General features: G+C 40.8%; 1 protein-coding gene across 1 annotated transcript in view; it reads left to right on the forward strand.

Annotated features, from left to right (window-relative positions):
- The first annotated feature begins 18571 nt into the window (after positions 1 to 18571).
- The window catches only part of LOC125104385 (translation initiation factor IF-2, mitochondrial-like), a 33043-nt gene continuing 23819 nt past the window's right edge, over positions 18572 to 27795 (forward strand). The window contains exons 1-2 of the mRNA XM_047737032.1: positions 18572 to 18637; positions 26692 to 26807. Of these exons, the coding sequence (XP_047592988.1) occupies positions 18572 to 18637; positions 26692 to 26807 (182 nt within the window). The remainder of the gene's footprint in view (positions 18638 to 26691; positions 26808 to 27795) is intronic.

A 27795-nucleotide genomic window follows, 5' to 3' on the forward strand; every position in this document is an offset into this window, starting at 1 on the left:
TTCATCAAAGTGAACCAAGTCTATGACCATAAACCATGGGGCAAGGAATCCCCTCAGCTACTCTTGTTACTTTACTACAAACTGACAGGTTTGTAGGGCATTATTACTGGGCCTGATGTGTATCAACCGCTCCCTTTTACTAAATCTTAAAAATCTTTTTAACTTTTTTAAAAAATCTGCTCTCTTAAACTAACACCTGAAGGCAATTTGAAAAGACCACTCACCATGAAATAGTTCACTGGTGTGGGTCAGTGTGAAGATGTCACAGCAAGTCCTGGGTCCCTGGTCCTGCTTTTTGACTCCTTCATTTGAGGATATCCTTCTGTGTGAGAAACCGTACTTGAGTAGCAGAAAGTCCTTCAAACTGGGTGAAGTGAAGATCACAGAAGTAACCAGGCTTGCTGGCAAAACTCTGGGGTCCTTGTTGGGGAAGAATCTGCAGAGTCCTGCCTCTTTCTCCTTTCATTGCCACATAAGTGACTGCATGACGTACCTGTTCCAGGTGTGGTAGGTTGAGGAAAACATCCAGCATCAAAGAGACCAGCTGACCAGAAGGACCCTATCATCTCCTCACAGGGAAGCAGCCAGAATGCCAGAAAATGATAGCGCTTGGAAGCCAGACACACCTAGATTCTAATCTCCCTCAGCCTTAGTGGATAGCTTTAATTACTTCACCTAACCAAAGCACAGTTTTCTTTTCTGAATGGGGATGATCTTGCCACCTTTGCAGGTTGCTGGGAGATTTAGTCTCACATGCAAGTGTGTCTAGCACTGTGCTGGGCTCATAAGAGACTACACAAAATGCCAGTGATCATTATTATAGCTATTTCTTCCAAGCAAGATTGTCAGAAAGTTTACCATTAAAGAGTCACTCCTTTGGCATAAACACCACCATCTCAGGCTTCTTTTTAGAAATGCAAATTGTAGAAATTTAAAAAGGGATGCTAGATAAAGCCGGAACTAGTCACCAAAGCCTTCTGTGAATTAATGTACAGCTCCCTTTTTTCTGTGTCAGGGGCATACAAGGCTATAATTGAGAGGTGAGTTAGATTAATGGAGGGAGGAGTATTGACATGATAAAAAAAGATTAGAAAGGGGAGATGAAGCTGACGAGGAAGAGAGGTTATATATGCCTAGCTGTTTAATCACCAACGTACAATTTAAGGAAAAACAAAAACCTACCCTGTGGATGTGGATCACAACATTCCTCACCTTTAGTCCTGCAAATCACAACTATTAAGGCCATGATGACCATGCATCCCTATTCTTCCAGAACAGCCTAATTTCATTTATTCTGTCTCATATCTATCAGGTTGGTTGGGGGGAGAGAGGAAGAAGTAGTCGGTGTTATACAATTACCCCTATCTAAACGTCTGTTTTTGTGGTGGAATTCCAGAAGAAAAGAGAGCACACTGTCTCAAAAAATATTTAATGAGCGTCATCAGATACCTGTCTTAAACACCAAGGGTCCAAAGGATAGAGCCTTTTCTCCCATGTCTCTTTTCCATGCTCTATAATAAATGTCTGAGAAAGTACCACACGGATCCTTCCCTGTAGCCATACCAGGGTCTGGTGGCTGGAGGAAAACTGCTGGTGTGTAGCTCTGGCTCTTCGGTAGGAAGGCATGGAATGGAGAAACCTCGGATGTTGAGTTGGACAAATTTCAGCTCCTTCACTTTACTAGCTGTGTGATCTGGATAGCTTGGCTGACCTCTCCAAGCCTCGTGGGTAACATGATAAGAGCACTGTGTACTCCCCAGGATGATGTTGAGGATTAAATAACATCTGTATGAAAAGGCTCAGGTGTGCAGTAACTGTACATAACAACCCCCTTTCCCTAACCCAGAATCAAGCCAAAATCTCTTTATGAGGCATGACGACTCATTGGTGAAGGAGATTTACATATGGATTTCAAAGTTCCTGAGCTGGTTCTAAAATACGACATTTACCATGTTGTTGCTGTTTTTTCCCTTGGTCAACAATCCCAGATTTTAAAGGTCAGCTCTCATTCCAATTCTGCAGTCCAACAGTCTGCCTAAATCATTATGAGGATTAAAAGAGTTTGTGTTTGGAGGTGCCTGGGTGGCTCAGTCTGTTGTGCATCTGACCCTTGATTTTGGCTCAGGTCATGATCTCAGGACGCTGGGATGGAGCCTCACGTTGGGCTCTGTGCTCAGAGCAGTCTGCTTACAATTCCCTCTCTGTTTTTCCCCTGAGACCAGGAACACGGCAGGGATGCCCACTATCACCACTGCTATTCAACATAGTAGTAGAAGTCCTAGCCTCAGCAATCAGACAGCAAAAAGAAATAAAAGGCATCCAAATCAACAAAGAAGTCAAACTCTCATTCTTTGCAGATGACATGATACTTGATGTGGAAAACCCAAAAGACTCCACCCCAAAACTGCTAAAGCCTCATACAGGAATTCAGTGAAGTGTCAGGATATAAAATCAATGCACAGAAATCAGTTGCATTTCTATACACCAACAACAAGACAGAAGAAAGAGAAATCAAGGAGTTGATCCCATTTACAATTGCCCACAAAACCGTGAGATACCTGGGAATAAATATAACCAAAGAGGCAAAGAATCTGTACTCAGAAAACTGTAGAATACTCATGAAAGAAATTGAGGAAAATGTTCCTCATTTCATCTTGAAATTTCATTTTGAAATTTCCATTTCAAAAGAAATGGAAAATGTTCCATGCTCATGGATTGGAAGAACAGATATTGTGAAAATGTCTATGCTACCTAGAGCAATCTACACATTTAATGCAGTCCCTATCAAAATACCATCCACTTTTTTCAAAGAAATGGGACAAATAATCCTAAAATTTATTTGGAACCAAAAAAGACCCCGAATAGCCAAAGGAATGTTGCAAAAGAAAACCAAAGCTGGTGGCATCACAATTCTGGACTTCAAGCTCTATTACAAAGCTGTCATCATCAAGACTGTAGGTACTGGCACAAAAACAGACACATAGATCAATGGAACAGAACAGAGAGCCCAGAAATAGACCCTCAACTCTATGGTCAACTAACCTTCGACAAAGCAGTAAAGAATGTCCAATGGAAAAAAGACAGTCTCTTCAATAAATGGTTTGGGAAATTGGATAGCCACAGGCAGAGAATGAAACTGGACCATTTCCTTACATCACACACAAAACTAGACTCAAAATCGATGAAAGATGTAAATCTGAGACAGGAATCCATCAAAATCCTAGAGGAGAACACAGGCAGTAACCTCTTCAACCTCAGCTGTAGCAACTTCTTGCTAGAAACATCGCCAAAGACAAGGACAACGAGGGCAAAAATGAACTATTGGGACTTCATCAAGATCAAAAGCTTTTGCACAGCAAAGGAAACAGTCAACAAAACCAAAAGACAACTGACAGAATGGGAGAAGATATTTGCAAATGACATTATCAGATAAAGGGCTAGTATCCAAAATCTATAAAGAACTTACCAAACTCAACACCCAAAGAACAAATAATCCAATCAAGAAATGGGCAGAAGACATGAACAGACATTTCTGCAAAGAAGACAAAAATGGCCAACAGATACATGAAAAAGTGCTCAATATCTCTTGGTATCAGGGAAATACAAATTAAAATCTCAGTGAAATACCATATCACACCAGTCAGAATGCTTTCTGACTGGTGGTCAGAATGGTAACCAAATTTTTTTTTTTTTAGATTTTATTTATTTATTTGTCAGAGAGAGAGAGGGAGAGAGAGCAAGCACAGGCAGACAGAATGGCAGGCAGAGGCAGAGGGAGAAGCAGGCTCCCCGACGAGCAAGGAACCCGATGTGGGACTCGATCCCAGGACGCTGGGATCATGACCTGAGCCGAAGGCAGCTGCTTAACCAACTGAGCCACCCAGACGTCCCTGGTAACCAAATTTTAATTCCAGTCAGGAAACGACAGGTGTTGGCAAGGATGTGAAGAAAGGGGAACCCTCCTACACCGTTGGTGGGAATGCAAGCTGGTACAGTCATTCCAGAAGACAGTATAGAGGTTCCTCAAAAAGTTGAAAATAGAGCTACCCTACAGCACAGCAATTGCACTACTGGGTATTTACCCCAAAGATACAAATGTAGTGATCTGAAGGGGCACATGCACCCCAACGTTTATAGCAGCAATGTCCACAATAGCCAAACTATGGAAAAGAGCCTAAATGTCCATTAACAGATGAATGGATAAAGAGAATATAATAAATACACACACACACACACACACACACACACACACATAGGAATACTATGCAGCCATCAAAAAAACACAAAATCTTGACATTTACAATGATGCTGAGTGAAATAAGTCAATCAGGGAAAGAAAATTATCATATGATGTCACTGATATGAGGAATTTGAGAACTGAAACAGAGGATCATAGGGGAAGGGAGGGAAAATGAAACAAGATGAAACCAGAGAGGGAGACAAACCATAAGAGACTCTTAATCTCAGGAAAGAAACTGAGGGTTGCTGGAGTGGAGAGGGGTAGGGAGGAGGGGTAGGGAGGATGGGGTGGCTGGGTAATGGACATGGGGGAGGGTATGTGCTATGGTGAGTGCTGTGAATTGTGTAAGACTGATGAATCACAAACCTATACCTCTGAAGCAAACACATTATATATTAATAAACACACACACATACATAAGAGCATTCTAGGGGAAAAAAAGATTTTTTCTCTTTCTCTTTCCCTAAAATACATAAATAAATATTTTTTTTAAAAAAGAGTTTGTATTTGTGAAACAACAGTGTCTGGTACATAGTAAGTATAAATAAACATTTTAGAAACTATGCTCTAATGGTCTAACCCCTAAAAACCTATCCATTCTCTTTTGTACCCCTCTTTCAACACAGTTCATTATCACTAAATGGCAGATACATGCAATTGAATTGCTTACCTCTGTGCCTTTGTAAGTGCTGTTTGCTTTGTCTTGAAAGAATTTCTCTTTCTACTTGACCACCTATTGAACTCTTATTCACACTTCGAAACCCAGCTTAAATACCTACTTCTTCCACAAAGCTTTCCCTCATAGCTCCTTCTCTCTTGTCGCTTTCTTCTTTCTGTTTCCTCTACAGTGTGCCCACACTTCTGTTACACTTTGCACATCATACTATAAATCATCTATTTATACTTCTACTGGGAAAGGACTGTGCATGATCTTTGTACCCCTAGCTTCTAGTACACTGCAAGACACATACTGGTACTCTTCAGATTATTTATTGAGTCTCACTGAATTTGTGTGACAAATAGCAATTCCATGATAACATTTTATAAGCTTTCAAAACACTTTTCACAATAATGGTGTATTTAGTGAACAAACCTCTTTCTCTCTTCTCCTTTTTCTTTTTCTAATCAAGAGGCAAAAAGTCTATGCTAAGATGAGAATAGAGGTGAGAGTAGAGATGGGGATGGGGAGAGAGGTGGGAAGGAAAGTGATTGCTCAATTATAAATGGCAATTTCCTACAGGATAGGATCAAGTCAGAATGAACTCTTCATTGGCATTATCAATGGTTATTTGGTAACAAATCTAAAATTCCTGTCTGAATTTTAATTAAAAGAACCACTAAATATCCCAAGTTAGTTGACACATATGCAAAATTTTTCATTCACAGTTGTAAAATTCATGATGTTGAGAATCGCCTGAACCCAAAAGGCTGTAATACAGGCTATAATGTTAACATCCTTCCTCCTTCAACAAATTTACATGTGGTATTTCTCATCATAAGGAAGGTGCTCATCGTCAAAGTCACTGGGCATGGAGAGTGCTCACTGTGGCCTGTATTGAAACTGTAGCCTCCCACTCTATTCTAGGCCTCCTTACTCCTATAGCCAAACTACTCCAACTTGGCTCACCTCTCCTTGATTTGTCTGTCTCCCTGTAAAGCCCTGCTGAAATTCGCATCTTTTTATAAAATTTACTAATTTAATTCATATATATATGTATATGTGTGTGTGTGTGTATATATATATATGTATATATATATATATATATACCTTTCTCTTCCCCCCCACAAAGATTCCTACTCTGAATCCTCTCTAATCAATCCTGCCCACCCAATGCTGTCCTCCTTCCTTTATTCACTATAACAAAAGCTTTTGTTTATTTTATTTCCTAATTTTGGTAATACCATTTGTAATGGTTGTAATATATGATAGACTGTTATAATTTACTTAAACATCCTGTCGTTGTTTGAACACTTGTGTGGTTCTAATTCTTCACTGTTACAAATGGTACTATAATAAAAGTTTTGGAGCATGAAACCTTTTTTAGACTTTTACTATTTCTTTTCCTTAGAATAGAGTCCAAATAGTGGAGATTTTGATATTTTATTTCCTTGGGGAAAAAGCTTTTATCTCCATTAAAACTCAAGCATTTCACACACATCCATGAAAGCATTTGATTGTTATTGTAAGGGATGAGTGACAGAAATGATATCTTCTTAAAAGACATTTTCTCTACCTTTCCCTTCTTTCTCTCCGTTCTCTTATTTTCCCCTCAGAATCTACTTAGAAGTCAAAACAGAAAGACCAAAGCACAAAACAGGAGAGCACCATCAGGACTGCTGCGTGAACACTTTTGTTACCAAGCTACTTTACCTCTTGATCATATCCTCCCCTTCGGTAAAATTGTCTCAGGATCCCATCTAGTGCCAGAGATCTTTGAATGCATAGACCTGCCCTTTGCTTTGCCCCAGCCCTCCTTCTTCAGGTGCACACCTCTCCGCTTTCATAATCAGCAACTAAAAAGTTTCAATCTGTTGTAACTGATTAAATAAGCTAAAGACTAAATTTAAAAAACGTCTCTTAAGAAAAACCCTGGGTAAGTGCTTCATTATACCCAAGTTCCTTTTCTACTTCTTCCACCTGGACAGGTAAGCTAAGTTCCATAAGATTTTCTGGAAAGTTGACAATGTCTACTTTTATAGGACACAGCGTCTCATTTTATTTTGCAAGTGTACTCCTATACCCTAAAATGCTTAGGATTAAAGCCTCATAATAGTTCTGCCTGTAGCAGTCCTCGTTTTTCAGAAATCATACCCCTTTCCCATTTTGCAAATCATGTCAATAAAAATAATTCCCAATTGCCTCATATCTTATCATTTGAAAAGCACTTCTACAGTTGTTATCCCACTTATTCTTCCATACAAATCTATGAGTGCCCATCTCTACCTTATGAAGGAGGAAACAGATTTTAGAGTTACTTGCCTAAGACATAACAGCCAGACTTGAGTCCAATGACTCCAGATTCTGTGTTCTTTTTCTGGCATAGATCTACCTGGAAAGCAACCAAATACACTAGGTGAAGAAGATAAACTCATATTTATAGACTTCAGAAATCTTAGGAAATAAGATATTTTAACTTGGGGAAATTTATGGTTCTTTCCAAGATTAGTTAGAAAATAGTCTCACTTTACTCTGTCAAACATGAACCTATGTAATAAGAAAGATGATAATTTACATAATTTAACGTCAAAGTACCCATTGAGAATTCACTATGTGCTACCCCACATTAAACACATTATATGTGAATTATTATCTCAATTAGTCCCTATATAACAGATCTTCGAGGAAGGAACCAATACTATTTCTATTTTACAGATAAGCAAACAGATTCGGAGAGGTCAGTAATTTGCCTGAATCACACAAAAGGCATGATGGAGGCAGCAGGTACACCTGTACCTGTTCAACTTGAGAGCTGGTGCCTCTCCCAATCTCTCATGACTAAAAATCAGATCTCAGGGTCAAGTGTCTAACTTGAATATTCTCTGATTTTTGCGGGTGGGTTGGGAGATGGTATTAGGCACCACACCACTCCCATCAAGGACCTGGCTCCTTTCTCACTATTCCCACCATGTCTCTTCAACACCTATAAAGACAAGTTAGGTGCCTGGAATCTCCACAGCAAGCCATTTTGCTACTTTTGACCAACTCTGATGGTTAAAAATGTCTTCTTTATATTGGGCTAAATCTCAGCTCCTACTGGCTTCCACCCACTGCTCCTATGTTAGCTGTGGGGCTCCACAGAAAGATCTACTATTTCCCATAAATTGAAGTTGAGACAGTAACAGCCCACCCTTTGAGTCTGCTCTTCTTCCAAATAAAAAAGTACAGTTCCTAAAGCTCTTTCTCCAATGACATGGTTTCAACCTCACTACTATGAGGAACATAGGTGTTTTAAACTAAACATGATTCTTTAGATGTGGTCAGCCTGGAGAAGAACGGGATTATGTCCTCCCCGATTCCAAATACTCTAAATCTGCCAAAGATACCTATGAGCTTCCTTGTCCCCATTCTGCTAGGTCATACTGAATTCACGGTCTACAAAACCCCTTCTCCTCGTGTCAGACAAGACGCTAATGAGTCATGTATCCCCAGTGCTGTGCTAGTGCAAATAGTCTTCTTCAGATAAGATGCAAACATAAACTTTTACTCTCCCTATATTATTTTATCTTGTGTTGAAATAAGTTTGGCTCATCAATCTGTAAGCTCCAAGATTTTCAGACAGTTTCATTCAGGTCATTGTAGAGAAATCTAATTCAGCCTTTGTAATAGCCACATCATGGTCCTAGAATTAATAAGTCACAGTGTATTCACTATCCCCCTACTGACAGGAGTAAAAACATTTGTCTTGTTTCTCATTTGTTTGGCCTCTGTAAGCAATGCTACGAAAAATGTACTCGGGCATGTAGCCTCACATACTGGTGTTTTATTTTGAAAAAATAGAGTCAAAAGCAGCAGCACTAGTTCGGAGTGTGTATATGCAATTTTAGAAATAGATTAAGAAAAGAGTAGGAGAGTAAAAGAAGTCTTCGAATTTTCACACAATGCCCACATACGTTGCTTTGAAAAGCAGGAAGAAAAGGTCTTAAAAAACTAGTGAAAAATTCTCTTAAATCTTTTTTGTTAATAAACCTGCCTAAATAATTGCCTCTTTCTCTGCACTGTTGAAGTATTTACTATTTGTAATACTCACTATTTGTTCCACTCCTGAGGTAATTAATCATAGAGGACATGACCACCAACCCTTCTATTGTAATAATGAGCTGTCATTCAAGACTTTCATTGCCATCCACATCTTCAAGACCAGAGAGCTCAGGCTTGAAGTCAAACTTGCCAGGGCTCAAATTCCAGCCATTTACCCATGTATCAAGTATGTGGCTTTGAGGCATTACCTAGAAGCTCTAAGTTTCAGCTTCTTCATCTGTAAAATGGGTATAATGCTTTACTTGCAAGTTTTCAGAATTAATAACATAATGTATGTAAATCCCATGGAAGAGTACTTGGCATATACTACTACTGGTTAGTTAATACTTGTACTAACCACCATTACAGATAGTCACAGCTAGCATTAATTGAATGCTTATGTGCTAGGTATTTTGCAAAGCACCTTGTATGAACTGTCTTAAAACTAAAGCTGTAACTCACACAGGTAGTCACTCAGTTAATTTCAGAATAAGGTAGGTTCTGTTATGACCCCTATTTTATAGATGAGAAAAGAGAATCAGAGAGGTAAAGTAAGTACTCTAGCGTCATACAGCTAGTAAATTAGAAAAGGGACTAGAACCCAGTCTGACTATAAAAAAGCCTTCACTCGAAGAGTGGTAATTATCAGAATTAATCAACTAATCTTGTTGATTGCTTTAATTCACATAGCTTTAGACATAAGACTTAATGAAACCTCAAGGTGTGCATAGGAAGACTGAGTGAGTGAAGGGTCTAGTCCCATCATAGGCTGTAACCAGCACCCACACCCCCTCAGGCTAGAGCAGCAGCCTAGGCAGGCTTTCACACAAGTCTATAGCTAGCTAGAGTGGAGAGGGAGGGTGCCAGAGTCGGACTGTGAACATCTCTGATGTGCCAGCAGGTGGCAGTGTGGAGGTGCCTAGAGAGATTTGGCTGACCAGAAGTGGACTGGAGCCCCAACTTGGGGCCAGGAAGATGGCTCAGTCACAGAGAAGAGGGGTTTGGGAAGGTTTACTGTGTTTGTGAGGGCACCTCAGTCCTCTGGGCTTAGGGTTCAAATCAGAAACAGAGTGGAAGCTCAGTGGTGAATGCACGATCACAGCGGGGGTGAGAGACGACCACAGCTCTGGGGCCATGGTACCTTGGGGCTCACCCTACAGACTTGCAGCCTGAGGACCCCAACAACCCACCGGAGGATTTGGTGCCACTAAGCCAATAGCTCCTGGGACAGGAGCCTCTATGCCTCTATGGGGAGTAGAGGGAACTTGTACTCATTTGGTGGATTCGAAGTCCACATCAACTTGGGACACCTGGGTGGCTGTCATTTGAGCATCTGCCTTTGGCTCAGGTCATGATCCCAGAGTTCTGGGATTGAGTCCCATACTGGGCTCCTTGATCAGTGGGGAGCCTGCTTCTCCCTCTCCATCTGCTGCTCACCCTGCTGTGCTCTCTACCTCTCTGACAAATAAATAAATAAAAATCTAAAAAAAAAAAAAAAAAAAGTCAACATTGACCTTAGCCATGATTCCAGGAAATAAATTGACATCTCAAACTTTGGCTTCCATACCTTGTGATTTGTGTTCTAGCGGAAGATTTTGCTTCATCTTGAGTCAAAAGACTATATTGATTTAAAGCTAAAACCACAGGACACATCCCATATGGCAGATGACAAGTCTTTCGGGTCTTTTTGTTTTTTAATTTTTTTAATTTTTTTAAATATTTTATTTATTCATTTGACAGAGAGAGAGAGATCACAAGTAGGCAGAGAGGCAGGCAGAGAGAGAGCGCGGGGAAGCAGGCTCCCTGCGGAGCAGAGAGCCCGACTCGGGGCTCGATCCCAGGACCCTGAGATCATGACCTGAGCCGAAGGCAGAGGCTTAACCCACTGAGCCACCCAGGTGCCCCCTTTCAGGTCTTTTTCTACGGCAGCTTTGCCTATGATCTCTGCACTAGTTCCTGTACTTTCCTGACCTCTCTCTCTCTCTCTCTGTCTCACTCTCTCCCCCTTGGCTCTTACGGTTCAGAAAATGGCAGCATGTGAACACCAGTGCCTGTGTCTCTGTAAAGCACCCACTTCTGTAACTCTTCCAACCATTATCTAAAAATATGTCACTGCACTTGGCCTGGTAATGTTTTTAGGCTTACATTTACACTCAACACCACAAAAGCATCGCAATAAGCCTGTTGAAACTTCTAAGGTAAAAGCTCAGAAATTCTAATAAGCACTAGATCACACTCACAAATAAAAACATCCCCCTGAATCCTCTGCTGAAGGACTCAGGGAGAATAATTAGAACAATAGAGATGTTATCTCCCCAAATTAAACCAGCTTCTGCTCTCTCCAAAGGTTCCCACTAAATGCCAGGGGGAAAGTGCCGGGTTAGGTGCCGGAGACATGAGCAGAAATCCCTTCTTAGCCACTTGCTGGCTGTGTGAGTTGGGGTCACTCCACTGATCTTTCAGAGCCTCTTCTAAAATGGGGGTATTTGAAACCTCAAGCAGTCACTGGGAGGACTGAAAGCAATGACATACCGAAAGTGATAATACTGTCTGTCGTGGGCCTCCCACCTGAGAGCCTTCTCTTCCTTTTCCTTTGAAGGTGATTGTGCTTTGATTAGCTTTCAAGACAGGGCCTGTGGGGGCGCCTGGGTGGGTTAAGCCGCTGCCTTCGGCTCAGGTCATGATCTCAGGGTCCTGGGATCGAGTTCTGCATCGGGCTCTCTGCTCGACAGGGAGCCTGCTTCCCTCTCTCTCTCTCTCTCTCTCTCTGCCTGCCTGCCTCTCTGTCTACTTGTGATCTCTCTCTGTCAAAATAAATAATAAATAAAATCTTTAAAAAAAAAAAAAAAGACAGGGCCTGTGTTACCACTTTTGAATGGGACCCTTGGTAGAAGACTCAGAGCATCTCCACCACTCACTGGGTTGTCCTGGGAAAGCCACTTTTATATCTGTATCTCTGTTTCATTATCTCAGAGACACGGGCTTTGATCAGGTGATCATAAGTGTCTCTTCTCAATCTGTGATTTTGGGTTTGACCTTTAAATTTCGTAGCACCCCTTTGTGGATTGGCTGAACCTTGATGAGACAATAGCATTTTTCTGTACTGGCAGATTTTCTAGCTGGTGGGCTCTGACTCAGATGTGTTTTCCTTCCTGCTTTGCTCCAGGCTTTCCAAGTTATGGTCTCATTTAATTCTCACAAGAAACTGGTGTCTTTGGTGAGGCAGATAGTACTGTCTGGCATCATTTCATAGATGGGGAAAATGAAGCCCCAGGAGGATAGAGAGATCTACCTAGATTACTCAGGTCCTTGGAGAAGTTCTCTGGACTCTGGGAGACCAGTGATTGTGCAGGGAACCGGTGGACCCAGAGAGCCGCTTGTCACCACTGCACTGCACCCACATTTGTCAGAGCCACTGTCATCTCTTGCCAGGAATATTGTCATCGCTGCATAACCAGATTCCCTGCCTCTACCCTTCCCCACAAACAGTTGCTTCTCAACTAGAGGCCAGAGTGATGCTCTAAAATTATAAGTCAGATCATGTCCTTCCTCTGGTCAGACCTTTTCCAGGAGCTCCCATCCATCCCACTCAGTAGCAATCCTTACACTAGCCCCAGACTCCATGTGTCCACATGTGTGACCTCCTTTCCTCCTATACACAACTGCCTCATTCACTCCACTCCAAACTCATTCATCTTCTTATTGGTCCTTGCACATGTCAGGCACCCTCCGGACCTTTGAGCTGCAGTTCCCTTGACCTGAAATGGCCTCCTACAGATATTTAAGCACCCATCATTCCTGTATTTCCTTCAGGCCTCTGCTCTAATACCACAAATTTAGAAAGGCCTTTCCTGACCACCTGTAAAAAGTTATATTCCTGATAATCTTTACCTTCTACTATTTTTTCCCCACAGCACTTACACCTGCCAGTAGATATCATTTACTTTTTAAATGCTTACTGCTCATCTCTTTCTTCTTCTAGAATGTAAGCTCCCTGAGGGCAGGGGTATTAAGTGACATCTTGCAAGTGCTTAGAACTGTTCTGGCACACAGTAAGTGTAGGATAAATATTTGTTGAACAATGAATGACCCAAAGCAGGGCATGAGAATTACGGCCTGAGAAATATTGAAGAACAAGTAAAACTTATCCATTTGCCAAGCTGAAGAAAACAATTGGCTATCAGAAAACAGGCATTTAGCAGAGCCCCAGGATGTCTTTGGGGGCTATTCAGTCGCCTGGCCTTTACTCAGTGGGAGGAATTCATGTGTAGATTACTGAACCCTGTCAAATTAAGACTAGATTGTATTCAATATGGCCCCCTCCTCCCTCTTCACCCTCAGTCCCCAGTCCAGGTAACTCCTATTCAGCCTCCAAGGCTAGTTCTAACCTGGGTTTTCCTGACCCCTCGGGTTGAATTCGCTGGTTCCCTATCTGTACTCACTACTTGTGTCACTGTTACAGGTCTATAATATTCTTTATTTTTCCTTGATAAAGTATAGCAGCTAGGGTCACGCCCTCAGTGCTATAACCAGGACAGTCCCTGCGAACCAGGACAATTGGTCACCCTAAGTGTGAGCACCCTAAAGAATCCTGTATCAATTTTCTTGGTCTTTCCAAAGTCTAAATGAGATCTGGAGCCTGGAAGGGTTAGTTAAGTGAAAACATGCAGATGTGCACTCCAGTTTTTAGGGCCTGGGCAGAGTTCTCTTTGAGCCTCTTAAAGATGATCTCTACAGCTCAGAACAAAGTGAGAAATATCAGCATGAATAAATCCTCTGAGAAACAGAAATTCCTTTCATGCTTGCCCAGCAGGCTGGTAACCTGAAGGACACAGCCTTAAAAGATGCAAACCAAATACACAGGTGGTTCTCAGCCTTTAGGATCTTGCTGCTAGAAGTGTGGGACGTGGACCACAAGCAGCAGTGCATCTGAAACCTTCTTAGAAATGCAGAATTTCAGGCCTTCCCCTAAACCTACTGCATCCGAATCGATATCTTAAGATCCCCAGCTGATTCATACACACAGTAAAGGTTGAAAAGGATTAGTTCATGCCCTGAGGATCATTTGCTGCCTAACCCCAGCAAATGTTGATTTGGTAGGTAATTTTCTTAAATAGCAAAGATTCAACTGGTAGAAAATACTAGCAATAGAATCTTTGCTATTTCTAGCCTTTATCCTACTTCCTATGTTTCTCAGAATATGGTATACTTGGACCACCTGCATCTGGTGTTTGCAAAAGGGACAGATTTCTGAGCAACACCTGAGAATAGGAGTCAGAATCTTGACTAGGCCCTGAAATCATATTTTCAACAAAATTCTCAGGGGAGTATTATATATACCAAAGTTTCTGAACCTCTGCCCTAGGGAAAAGGAATGATGGAGAAGGAATGACAGGTGCTCCTGTTTGTGTGTGTGTGTATGTGTTTTAACCTGCTTTCAATTCCTTCACTAAAGACAAAACTGACATTTTGTTATATTAGTCTTTTGAAGAACCAGTCTCTCCTACTTTTCAGTCCACATGGCTTAGTTCTGAGTGGCTCTTCTAGAAGGAGGCACATAAACTGGGTCTGACCAATGAGAAGATGTCTCCCTGCCCACTGTGATTGCTTCAAGGTTTGGCATGTGACTCAAAATTCATCCCTTTCTTGAATTCTTTGGGGAAGAGGCCCGCTTTCTCCTGGCTCCCTCAGTTGTAGTGTGTGAGTCTTGGGCTGCTGGCAGCCTTTGCTAACGTGTGTGGAAGCTTGCCAACCCAGAAGAAAGCTGAGGCAGATGGAGGCCCAGAGAGGTACAGAGGGAGAATGCTTGCCGTCACAGAGCCTGAGAGCCAGTCGTGTGGATTCAGTGCTTTAACGCTGACTAGAGCACAGGTTGACATCACGTATTAAATGAAACACGGATTCTGTCACCAAATAGTTTGTGAAACATTGCATTAGACAAATTTCCACAGAATTTACGTCTAAGGATTTCTCAGATTCTTTAACATGACAAAGCACGCTGTGAGATTCTAAGGTGTGATGCTTTACCAACATGGATTACAAAAATCCTTATAGTGTTTTATGGTATAACATCTCTTGGAAAAAAGCATAGGTTAATGGTTTATAAAATGTTCCTGCACATATTTTATTTAATCCTTCCAATGGTTTTGGAGGGTATCACTGTTGGTACTGGTGATGAAAATGAGGCTAGAGATTTGGGGGACATTGCCCAAAGCTGCCACCACACACCACCCCCAAGCCCCCACCCCCCAACATAAATGATGGCTGACCTTGCCCCACAGGGCTCAGCTACAGAATGGGAAGTTGGGGGCAAGGCATCCTCTGATTCCTGGCACTGCGATCTTTCCAGTGTTCTCTGCTACCTGATGTGGCATTTCCTGGAATAAAGACAAGCCAAGGAGAGTTGGTTGGTCTGTGTGGATATAGAAAGACTACAGCAAATTATACATATGTTAATGGATGCAAACATAGTACAAATAAACTCCTGGCCTTTCTCTTTCAGGTGGCTCTTCAGAAAATCTTTGCAGAGACCATTACCCTAGAAAATCAGAAGCCAGAAAGGGAGTTGCTACAAGAACAATAAAAGGGAGTTCTAACCTGTGTTTCCAATTTAAATCAAGGTTCCCATGGGATTAAAGAAAGGGCGGTACACAGGCTCGTAGCATCCCTTCTCCCTGGATAACATTAATCCTGCTGGTACTATGCCAGTACAATCAGACAGACCCAAGGATTAGTTTTAAGGATTAAATTTTGGAACTTTTATCCAAATCAAACTGAAAAATGCCCCCCAGATTCATCATGTGCTGAGGCAAAACTCCATCTTCCTATCAATGCTTAAAAGATCCAAAATGATAAAACTAGAAAGTAAAACAGTGCCTTTTCATTTAAAACCAATGCTCTTTCCACTACACCACATGAGAAAGATTGAACAGGAAGGGATATTCCAGAGCCACTAACGTTTAGCTGTGTGGCCTCAGACAAGACACAAGACCTCTCTGGACCAGTTTCATCAACCATGAAATGAAGGAAATAATGTTTGTTCTGTTGGAGTGTTGTGGGCATATAATGACACGTTTCATGGAACTGTACTTTGAAAATCATGCACATGTTCTTTATTTATAGTGCTACTACTGTTCTACAACTAATAATGATGTCACAACAGAAATAAATACAAGAGTATTAGAAAGGGAAAGATGAAGATACAATAAAATTGAGACTCTTCCCCTCTTACGTTGTTGTCCTTCATCCAGGTGTTAGAAAAATGAACACAACTGTCTTTCTTATCTAAGACTTGGTTGAGGAAAATGATGGCAGACATTGTCAAAGTTGCTCATCATTGACAAAGTGAGTTCATATCGATGATGTTGTTTCATTAATTCCACCAGATTTCCAAATCCACCCTCTGTGTCAGGCCCAGTGCTGAGAACCAGCGAAGCCTCTTGGTCATCACACATGCCCAGAGTGAAGAGGCCTGAGGTGAGGAAAGTCTCTGCCAGACATAGGCATTCCACACACAGGCACGTGCCTACCTTCCTAAACCCCACACAGAATTACAGTTTCACAATTTTTTCAAAAAGAGGCCTTAGGGGCGCCTGGGTGGCTCAGTGGGTTAAAGCCTCTGCCTTCGGCTCAGGTCATGATCCCAGGGTCCTGGGATCGAGCCCCGAGTCGGGCTCTCTGCTCCGCAGGGAGCCTGCTTTCCCCCTCTCTCTCTGCCTGCCTCTCTGCCTACTTGTGATCACACGCTCTCTCCCTGTCAAATAAATAAAATCTTTAAAAAAAAAAAAAAAAGAGGCCTTAAAAAAAAAAATGGCCTGATTTAAAATCTTTTTCCTCATTTCTGACTATGGGCCATGGGTTTTTTTTTTTTTTTTGTTTCGTTTCATTTTGTTTTGTTTTGTTTTATGCTGAGAATATAGTTAGCATAATTCTCCACATGTTGAGATTTCTTATCTTTTTATAAAATCTAATTTGGCAATAGGCATCTGCCTTTCAGCTCTCAGAACCAAGGTGCAGGTACAGGCTCCAAGATGAACCTGGCAATTTAGTTCAACCAACATTTATTGAGTGCCCTTGAGTGGGAGGCACTCTGAAACCCCACGATCTTCGCCACATGGGTCAGTTGCTGAGGCCAGCCATGCAGAGTGGGGCCCACCCCGTGCTCTGAGCCTGGCCTGCCAGGGAGCTTCCTTTGATGGAGATAACATGTTACCTCAAGGAAAACTGCGGCCCGTGTCATTATAGGTCTTTCCTTTCTGCTGGGCCATGCGCGCCGAGGAACACAGAAATCTTTTTTATTTTAATTGTGAAACATTCCAGTTAAAAAACATCCTCGTGGCTGGCATGTTTAATTGAGCTCCTGAGAGGTTGTGTCGGTGAGACTTCGGATGAATCGCCCGCAGTCCCATTGGTCTCACCAAGAACCCATTGATGTTTCATAAATCCAAGTCGGTACAAATCTAATTGAGTTACCATGCTGAATTAGCTCACATCTAAATGGCATTCATGTCTACAAATGGAATAATTAGAGTCTAGAAAATGGGATATATCAAGTGGCATCCCAAGTGACAACAGAGAGGCATTTGTATTCATTCAATCAACTGCTTAAAAAAAAAAAAAAAGGAGCTGCTCTAAGACTTGACTTGGGCTGGTTGATTAGATGCAATGTATGAGCGCTTTGTTTCTTTTATTATTTTTTTTATATATTTATATTTATTTGCAAGAGGCCCCTCTACTCATTCTTCAGATATGTGAAAAAAGAAATGTCAGGACTGAAGTTTTTTTTGACCACCAGTTTAAAGAAGAAAACAAGAAAAGGGAGAAAGGAATAGTCCCATTTTAGCCTACAGATCTGTTTGTTTTACATGATTGGGAATGGTGTCCTTATTTCGTTCCTTTTAAGCTGTATTTTTTTTTTTCTTCTGCATTTGCTTCTAAGTACTCTGGTTAAAATGAATTCACACCCCCGAGGGCGGGGGGTGGAGGGGGAGGGGGGGCAGGTATCTTCTGATGTGAATGCCAGACCATCCTGTATTTGAAAAGTGCTGAAGTACCTAATCATAAAAAATAAAGTTCACATCTTGTCCAGAAAGAATCTCATTAAATGGTTTTATTTCCAAGTCATTTTAGTTGTGAAATTTTAGGATATTTGAATTTAACGCTTCTTTGATTAATAGTTCAACTCAGCAAATATTACAAACAGGAAGAAGGCATTTTGACTATGCAAGCTAATGGTCTCCTTCTAATTCACACTGTAGTCTTCAATCTCATTTACATGCTTAGTTTATTTATTACCCCAATTAAGTTTTGCAAATAGTTTGCAATGAGGTCCCCATGACCTCATAACTCACAATTACTCTTGGGATCTCCTGCCCACTTTGGCACGTTTTGAATAATACTGCAATATCTTCCAGGAAAGGATTGTACTTAGAAAGTGACGGATGGTGATTGAGAGCATCTTGTCCATAAAAGATTAGATCTGAGATGTATCTTTGGTCTGCTAACCTGTGTGAAGTTCACAAACCTAAGCATTTGGAACTTTGGGATATAAGTGGTCCCTGTGGCCATTGGTTTTCTCATCTTATCCACTGGCGATGCCCATCGCCTCTCTCATCAAGGGTGGAGATGCTTCAGTGTTAGAAGTCTGTGCCTGCTGTAAGGTCAGTCCTTGTGGCATATATGTCGTGCATGACATTATCTGATGGGGGCCAGAAGGATTTATGTCCCAAACCCTATTTTCACTCTCCAATTTACTTGGTCCATAAAAAATTTCAACTGCTGAAATCCAAGTTAAATCTACAGTTTAGTTCATAGTATTATTAGATCAATGTTAATTTCTTAGTTTTGACAAATGTACCACTGTTATATAAGACATTGGATCAGGAAAAGCTGGGGGTGCCTGGGCGGCTCAGTTGGTTGGGCATCTGACTCTGGTTTCAGCTCAGGTCATAATCTTGCAGTTGTGGGACAGAGCCCAATGTCAGACTCTTTGCCCAGTGTGGTTGAGTCTGCTTCAGATTCTCTCTCCCTCTCTTTTTCATCCTCTCTCTCTCTCAAATAGATAAATAAATAAAATCTTAAAAAGAAAGAAAGATTAAGAAAACCTGAGTGAAGGATATATAGGAACCCTCTGTACTATCTTTGTAACTTTTCTATATATAAAAAATTAGGTCAAAATAGAAAGTTAAAGAAATCTTTCTATCTGCAATCCTCAAAACTAGTGTTTTGAGGCACCTGGGTGGTTCAGTGGGTTAAGCCTCTACCTTCAGCTCAGGTCATGTTCCCAGGGTCCTGGGATCGAGCCCCACATCAGGCTCTCTGCTCAGCGGGGAGCTTGCTTTCCCCTCTCTCTCTGCCTGCCTCTCTGCCTACTTGTGATCTCTGCCTGTCAAATAAATAAATAAAATCTTAAAAAAAAAAACAAAACTAGTGGTATCTTTATGAGTTCTCCTATTAAAGTTCACTCAAGAGTGGACCAACCTAAGACTAAAGTGTGTCAGGGGAGGAAGAGATTTGTAGGGTAAGGAGAAAAGGAAGGGAGCCTGGGTCTCAGGTCCTAGCTCTGACATGCCCCAGCTAGAAACCCTGGACAAGCCCCTGGATCTCTCTGTATCCCAGTTTCCTCATCTGACTGAAGATATCATCCATAATGCCACCATTTCAGAAAGGAAAAATGTGAAAATAATGACTATGCTTTAGGAAGCTAAAAAATTGTACAAATTTTTATTAACACATCTGATAGAGGTGAGTGTCAAGGGCAAAACTGGCATATGAATGATACCTTAAGATAATACAGAAATTACTAAAAGAGTCTTCGGAGCTAATTAGACCAATCTACCTTTACAGATGAGAATCCCAGAGTGCAGAAAGTGACTCATCCAAGGGTGATTGTCAGAACTAGAACTCACACCTCCTAATTCCCTAGCCAGTGTTCTTTCCACTGGGCTGTGGTATTTCCCAATGTTGTGTTCAGGACTGGCTCTTGCCAAAGATCAAGCAAAATGATCTGCTGAGTGTCTCCTTTCCAGTTTTGATTTGAAAACCATCCCCCCCTTCTAATATTGTATTACTATATAATCACAGTGAATTTCCACACCAAAAGTGCTTTCCTGTGAAGGATAGTCTAGTTATCAATGCAGAGAAAACTTGTTAAAATAAAGGCAATCAGAGTTCTGCATGGAAATAGAAATTCAATCAGCCTGATGATTTCAGTGGCATACAACCTGTCCTACAACTGAAATTAAACTCCCTGAAATCTAAGCCCATCTAAAACCAGAAACCCTAGTTTCTTCATTTGCCTCCACAGCATCTCCTCCCTGCACTTCTCCAGGTACAAAATCTTGGGAGTCATTTTTCTCTTTTTCTGTCACTGTCTTAAGATCTTATCTGGGATCCTCTTGAGAGTAGAATGGAAGTCTGACTCATCTTCACAAACTCCCCGGCACCTCCCAGTATGCCTGATGCCTCTCATCCATCAGCTGTTCAAAACTGTTGCACAAATGTGTCTCTAGGAAAGCTCTTGTGAAACTTTTCAAAAGGTCAGGTTTCCTCGAGGTCCCAAGGAAGGAGGATTTCTCTCTGCTTCTCTTCACACTTGAAATCATGCAACATTAAGAGATAAATTAATCTACTTCACTGCAAGGTAGGCTAATAGATAGACTACCCCACATAAGTCAGATCCCAAAACAATCCTCAGAACAGAATCTCCCCAGCTGCCAGGTTATAGGAGACCTCACTCTTAATAGTAATTTTTCCACTGCAGATTACTATAAATTTCATTAGCATGCTTGCTCTTCTAATCTGTGGATCTGTCCATTTATCATCATTCTGTAATTTACCTTGTGCTATTTCCCTTGTTTGTGTTATTATCTCATATTGGTAATTCAGTCCCCGACTGTGTGCTTTTTGAAATAATCAAATAATGAAATGCAAATTGGCTTAATATTTTGAATGCCATACCCAGCAAAGATGCAGAACTATGGAAAAGTAACTTGGTTGAAATGTTAAGTAGGCTTTGTTAATTCCAAACATTGGTAGCGCACTTGAGAGTTTGCAGCTGGCCAAAGTGCGTGCATCCTTCAGTTGGCCGCTGCAGAAGAGAACAGACGTGCGAACAGCGGAACAGACGTGCGAACAGCGGCACAGTCTACCCAGATTTCAAGAGAGAAAGTTTTCTCAGGAACTATGATCCAACAAGGGAAAGCTTTGGGGAAGGGTCACCTTGGCTAACAATAATGGAGAGAATTCTGGTACAGTTTCATGTATCTACTAACCCCTGGATTCAGTTATACAAGCCATTTGTTTATCAGAAAAGTAGAGAGATGGCATCAATAGGCAAAGTGTAAGCCCTAGTCCTTGTCCAGGACGATGGAAGGAATCAAAAGTTTCAGGTTGCGTAAGGAAAAAAATGTAGTGCTCTTCCTCAAGAAGAAAAGTTTCTGTTGCTTTCACGTCAGCATTTCAGCTTTGCATTCAGAATGGCTCTCTTCATGGGGCAACATATAGAGGTTCATTTTCACAGGAAGAAGTGGGTCATTTCTCCCTCCTGTCTATTTGTAAAATAGGACATCACTTCTAGGAACCTGAAGCAGATTTCCACTCTGGTTGCACTGGCTGAAACCCAGTCACGTCCCTTCCTCTAAACTAATCACTGGCAACTGGCAACAAAAAAGGAGATTACCAGGCTTGAGTTAGCCTAATCAGGATTTTCCCTTAAGCTGTGATCACATGCTCCGAGGAGTAGACACCTACACAGACTTGAGTTTATGTCTGCAAGAAAGAAGGAAGGACCAGACTTTGGTAAGTAACCCACAGTGGAGCAAGCACTCATTCTATAGAATGGCATAGGAATCACATCTCTAAGATGGGACTCATCTTGCCATGACATCTGTTAGGCAGGTGTGAAGAAATCAGTGATCCTAACACCTTACAGTGTACTTTATTAACTAGAGATAGAAGGGGGGAAATGAAATTATACTAGTAGATGTTCAAATTCTGACTTTACATGGGAATTGTCAGAAGTGTTTTCACTTGTGGGATCGTACATAGAGATGACAATTCAGTAGCTGCTTCTCTGAGAGTTGGGAGACAAAGTCTATACTATGTATGACTAACTATGGGAGAAAACAAGGAGGCTGAGCTTAGGAACCTGAAATTCAGTCAAGGTGGCCTGGGTCACATTTCTTAAAGATGGACCAGGGGGTGGGGTTACAGTGAATAAGCCATAACCTAATCAACAACATCACACCTTGTTAAGAGAAGAATCCTGAAATATTTTTAAAAGAATCCTGGAGGCAATGATTGTCAGTGCCTATTCATGGAAAGCTCTAGAGTAGCCTTCCTTGGCAAGGTAAGAGTGTCTCATATTCTCTTAACTGAGAAGCTCTCCCTAATATCAACAATCTTCCCATAAGGGGGCCTCTGTTAATATTTTCTACAGGGACTGAATGCACTGGGCAGGTCTATGCAAGCAATCTGACTTCTAGACAGGTAAACTTCTTGCTATAGTCTGAATGTTTGTGTCTCCCACAAATTCATATGTTAAAATCCTAACATCCAACGTGATGGTATTAGAGTAGGGCCTTTTGGAGGTGATTAGATCTTGAGGGCCTTGCCCTTAGTGCCCTTAAAAAAGAGGGCCGAGAAAGCTCCCTTGCCCTTTCTACTATGTGAGGTTACTACAATAAGAGGAGGTCAACTCTTACCAAATACTGAATCTGCTGGCACCTTGATCTTGGACTTCCCAACTTCCAGAACTATGATAAATAAATGTTTATTGTTTATGAACCACTCATCTATGTTATTTTGTTATAGCAGCCCAAATGGACTGATACTTCTCATTGTCAAACAATGAACTGACTTCCTGATACTGTAGCAGATAATTAGGACTTCTGTGTATATCCCAAAGAGGCATACACAGCCACACCCAAATGTCAGTTGATATCTATTTTTTTCAGTTATTGTCATCTCTCCCCAAGACATAGATCTACTCCACAGCGGTGAATAAAATTGAAACATGTAGTCCTAAATGGCAGTGAGTTTACTGAGACAAGTGTTACCAGCACAGCCTCTCAATTGATTAGTCATTTGTTTTTGGTACCATCTATAATAAGGAATTCTCCAGACTGCTGATTAGTAATTAGTGAGAATATTCTAATTTTTGTTTAATAAGACAAGAAAACCTTTCCATTTTTGTGCCAAATGTCTTCAACTAATTCAACTTGACAGAATCTACAAAACTTAACCGATTAAACCTTACTCAACTAAAAATTCCAGCCTTAAAAAAAAATAAATTTTTATTTATTATTTTGAAGTTGTTGTTGTTGTTGTTGTTGTTGTTGTTGTTTAAAGAAACTCCTCAGAGAAGCATCTATCAAGTGTTCTGTTTTTTTAAAACCCTCTCCTGGGATCTATAAAGATTCAGCTCAACCTCCTGCATCTTCACCCACAGGCTCAGAGATGCTTGTTCACACTGAGACCAGGGAGCCAGCAGCTTGCAAATGTCTCAAACACTGAGGAAAAATTCAAGTACTTTCACAGGACTCTGACATGAAAAAATAATCTAAGAAGCATTTCAACAAGAATTGCAATCAGAAGTGGTTCTGATTAACTTTCAGGCAACTGATCTGAGCAATCTGTTCCTAACATAAAGCTGTTTCTAGTAACCATTCCATTGTTCTTCTTCCACCAGATTGAAACTCTTCACATGTGCCTTCCACTTTTTACAAGATCTGTCCTTATTAAAACACAGTCTGTGGTCTTAATTTATTCAAATTTGTACTCTCTAGCCCCTGGCACACGGGGGGGGGGGGCACTACTTATCAAATGGCAATGAATAGTCATTGCTAAAGGTTGTGGGGTTTCCTGTAGGGATAAGGTGCTTCTTGCCATGAACTGCAGCGTGCAGGAAACCCAATGTCAAGACAGGTTCATTGATTAACCGGGGAAATTAACTTTTCCCCCCAATATCGAAAGCGAATGCGGCAATGAAAATAAAGATATGTCTGTCCTCCAGTTTGGCTGCAGAGTGAAGCTGCTTACTTCCCTTTAAAATTTTGCATAAAACCAACGTCTCTCTCCTAGATTTAATTGAATCCTCGAACAGAACCTGAAGTCTTTCTTTTATTATTGTAAATACCATCTCATAAATCTGAAACTAAGGCAAAACAGAAAACCGAAAGCTCAGTGATATTTAAATCAGCAGAATGTAGACCACACACTCAGCTGTATTCACATTTTGTTAAAATGATATGCTTTAAGAACCAATTAGTAGAGTGCATTATGTATGGACATAAATACTCTGTTACTCACACACACGCCTGTAGGAGAAGACCTGGAGAAAAACCACTCGATGAGGACCCATTGGTATCAGCCAGTACTGAAATCAGCTGATGCTCAGACATCTCTAGCAAGAGTGGGTCAGTTTTCAACACCAAGGAATGTAATGCTAGCTTGTTTTCCCTAGCACATCCTGAAGCACCAGACCTAATTCTGACAGTTTATATGTCTCCGTCAGTGTACGTGCTTATTGCTTGGAGTGTGGTCCAAGAACCAGCAGGATCACCATTACCTGGGAGCCCGATGGGCAGAATCTTAGCTCTTGTGCATGCTCATCCCCATGCACACCCATGCCCACGAACACACCTTATGCCCCCACGTCTCTGCCCCAACACCACTTCCGCTCCCAACACACTGAATCATAATCCTCTTTTTAGAAGATCTTCAAGGGAGTCAAATGCACGTTAAAGTTTGACAGGTGTATATCACTGTAAAAGTAAATAACTTCTTTAGTGTCCTCCATTTTACTAGGTTCTACCACAAAAAGCACACAACTCAAATGATTGTTTATCAGTATACAAAACACAGAGAGAGAAAATTTTCCCCAAGGAGGAACAGACTGAATAGTATTAACAGTGCTTTAAACTGTAATGAATTCCCAGTCTAATTCACTATGAGGTTTCAATTTATACCACATTTAGAGTACTCCAGGTTCAAGTAATCACTGCAGTAATTAGCTTACTTCCAGTCCTCCAAAATAAACCCACTAATTTTTGCAATCAGCCTTCATTTGGTTAATCACCAGTTTAATTGATTTAATTAGTTTGATCTGCAAAATTAGTCAAGTGTAAATACTGTTTTGTAAACAGAGTTTAGCTCCAAGCTGTAAGATAGGGAATTCTAATTCAAACCTAGAGTTAATAACAAAACCCACACATACAGGATTTGTCATGGAATACAGCAGTTGCAAGTTTTCAAGACAGAGGCCCTTGGAGGTTCTGGCGAATGTTTTGGAAATGTACTATTGTAATTACAGAACTGGCTAAACTCTGAGATACATCTCCTCCCCTCCCCCCCAGCTAATTCTAACAGATATCACAATTACGACACAGTGATAGTGTTTTGAAGATTATAAGACGAATTCTTTCCATATCTCTTCCTAAATGAGCTGGCTCAAATAACTCTAATGTTCAGAGGGTTGTTCACATTTGAATTTCATGTTAATTTTAATATGTCAAGCCTTGCCCACTAAAGGATATTTTAAGCCTTCCCTGAAACAAATTTTAATACAGGAATTAAGTTTTTTAAGCAAACATGTCTACTAACATATTGTTAAAACAATATGGAATTCAAAAGACATCATGTGATACAAAATATTTCTTCACTTTTTAGTAGTTTTTTAATACAAGTTCGACGAGATAAAAATTCCCTTTAAACTCCCCCAAGTGAATTCATTCTAAGTGCTAAACTCAGGAGACTCCCTACAGAATAAGACAATCTTTCCATTTAAAATCTCTGCCTAGTATATTGTAAATGAGGGAGGGATTATGTAGGAAGGTAATTGTTTGTAGACTGTATTTTCCCAGATTGTTTCTCATTACTGAGCCACTATTAATGCTATCTCTTTGGAATTTTCCACATCTTTGCTTGATTTTTTTAATTCAATTAGTATTATGTGAACACTTTGGGATTCGGTTAGTTGTACTACTAACTGACATGTTTAAACTGGATTAAAAATCATTCGGGGGGAAAAGCAGTGCTATAAATAATTGATCAAATTGTTAAGAATGCAAAAGACAATGAACAGTGCATCCATGCACTGGATGCTGAGATAGAGGCTAGAGAGAGGGGCATGGAAGCAGGCTATGAGTACATGTCCTATTAGCTGTCATTCACACTTTAAAAATCTGTGCACCAGTTCAGAAAAAGGGTGTGGTCCTTTTTGTTTCAAAGACGGTTTTGAATCTATCTGTAAAGCATACATTTATTGGGCTGAAACCCCTTCATATTGCCTCAGAAATGCTTTCTTCCAGCTCAAGCTTTTTCTGTAATGAGGCAGAGAGGAAATATTTTAGGTTTTTCAGGAAAGCAGTCAGAATCATTATGGAAATGAATGAGTGGGTATGGTTGTATTCCAGTAAAACTTTTCATGGCATCTAAAATTTGAATTTCCTGTCATTTTTGCATGTCATGAAATATTCTTCTTTTGATTTTTTTTCAAACACTTAAGAAGGTTAAAAGCATTCTTAATTCACAGGCTGCCGTACAAAAACAGGTGGCAGCCAGATTAGGCCATGATTTCCTCACCCCTATTCCAGTTATTGTAGGACAGGGAGCTACTGAGAGTTAGTAGGGACACATTTCCAATTCTGCCAATTCAAAGTCCATTTGATAACCTGCCATTTACAATTTCATAGTGATTGCTCTTTGCTTACAGAGTCACTTCACATACCAGATCCGAAAGGCACAGGAGCAACAAGGAATTAGACATGGGGGCTCAGCCGGTGTTAAAGAAAAAGAAAAAAAGATCAGAGACGTATATACAAGCAGGAGGTACTTACTGCATCTTTAAGAGTCTTCAGGGCAGAGTTGGGACCTCCTCCACCTCAGGCTGCCTTATGTTCACTTAAACCCTTTTGGTGACATTTTCCCTACTGAATATTGTTCTAAATTATTTTTGCTTGAACTTGATTTCATTTGAAGCAAAATACTGTAGCTGTGGGAAGGGGAATTGGTTGAAAATCAAAGTGCAATTCTTCCATTCGTATTCTTCTGTAGAATGACTCTGAGCCCCCAAATCTCTTCTGGAAGGTTTTGCAGATATACAGTTGGGTATTATAACTCATTTTCCATTATCCCTGACAAGGCAGCTGGAACCATCACCAATGGGGCTTGATAACTATATTTCACTAAGTGCTTAATTTTCTACAAATTCCCCACAGGTAAAAGATGAGGAGCCTAAAATATATTCATTTCAAATTGTTCCACTAATATTGCTGGAGAATTCCAAAAAGACAAAAAAAAGAGCATTTTTTAAAAAATGAGTCTGATTTAACCCATACCATTTCAGCAGCCATGGAAGCTTGTTTGGAAATTCTTACTGCATCCTAGTGGGTGCATGACTCTGGAGAGGTCATTCAATCTCTCTGAGCTGCAACATCTTTTCTGTAAAGTGGGTTCACAGAATGTGCCTTGGGACATTGTCCTGGTGACCTTGGGGCATTCTCACATGGGAAAACTGGTATGGAAATGCTTTGTACAAGGGACAGTGATTCCATTAAAGAGGTTCCATTAACACACATGTACTGAGCATCTTCTAAGCTTAGGAGGCAGAAATCAGAAAGTGGAGGAAGTATAGGCTAAATGCTATAAAGCAGTAGGAGCAAATGCTGTGTAGGCTGGAAGACCTCCATTCCTGGTGGGCAGTGGCCGGCAAAGTCTTGAAAGAGGAAAGACCTGAGCAGAAGGAGGGAGGAGCATTTACGGAGTGAGCAAGGCATTGTGCTTTCATCATTCCATAATTGATGACAACCTTTTTCTT

This window comes from Lutra lutra, chromosome 7, assembly GCF_902655055.1.
Source record: "Lutra lutra chromosome 7, mLutLut1.2, whole genome shotgun sequence".
Lineage (NCBI taxonomy): Eukaryota > Metazoa > Chordata > Mammalia > Carnivora > Mustelidae > Lutra > Lutra lutra.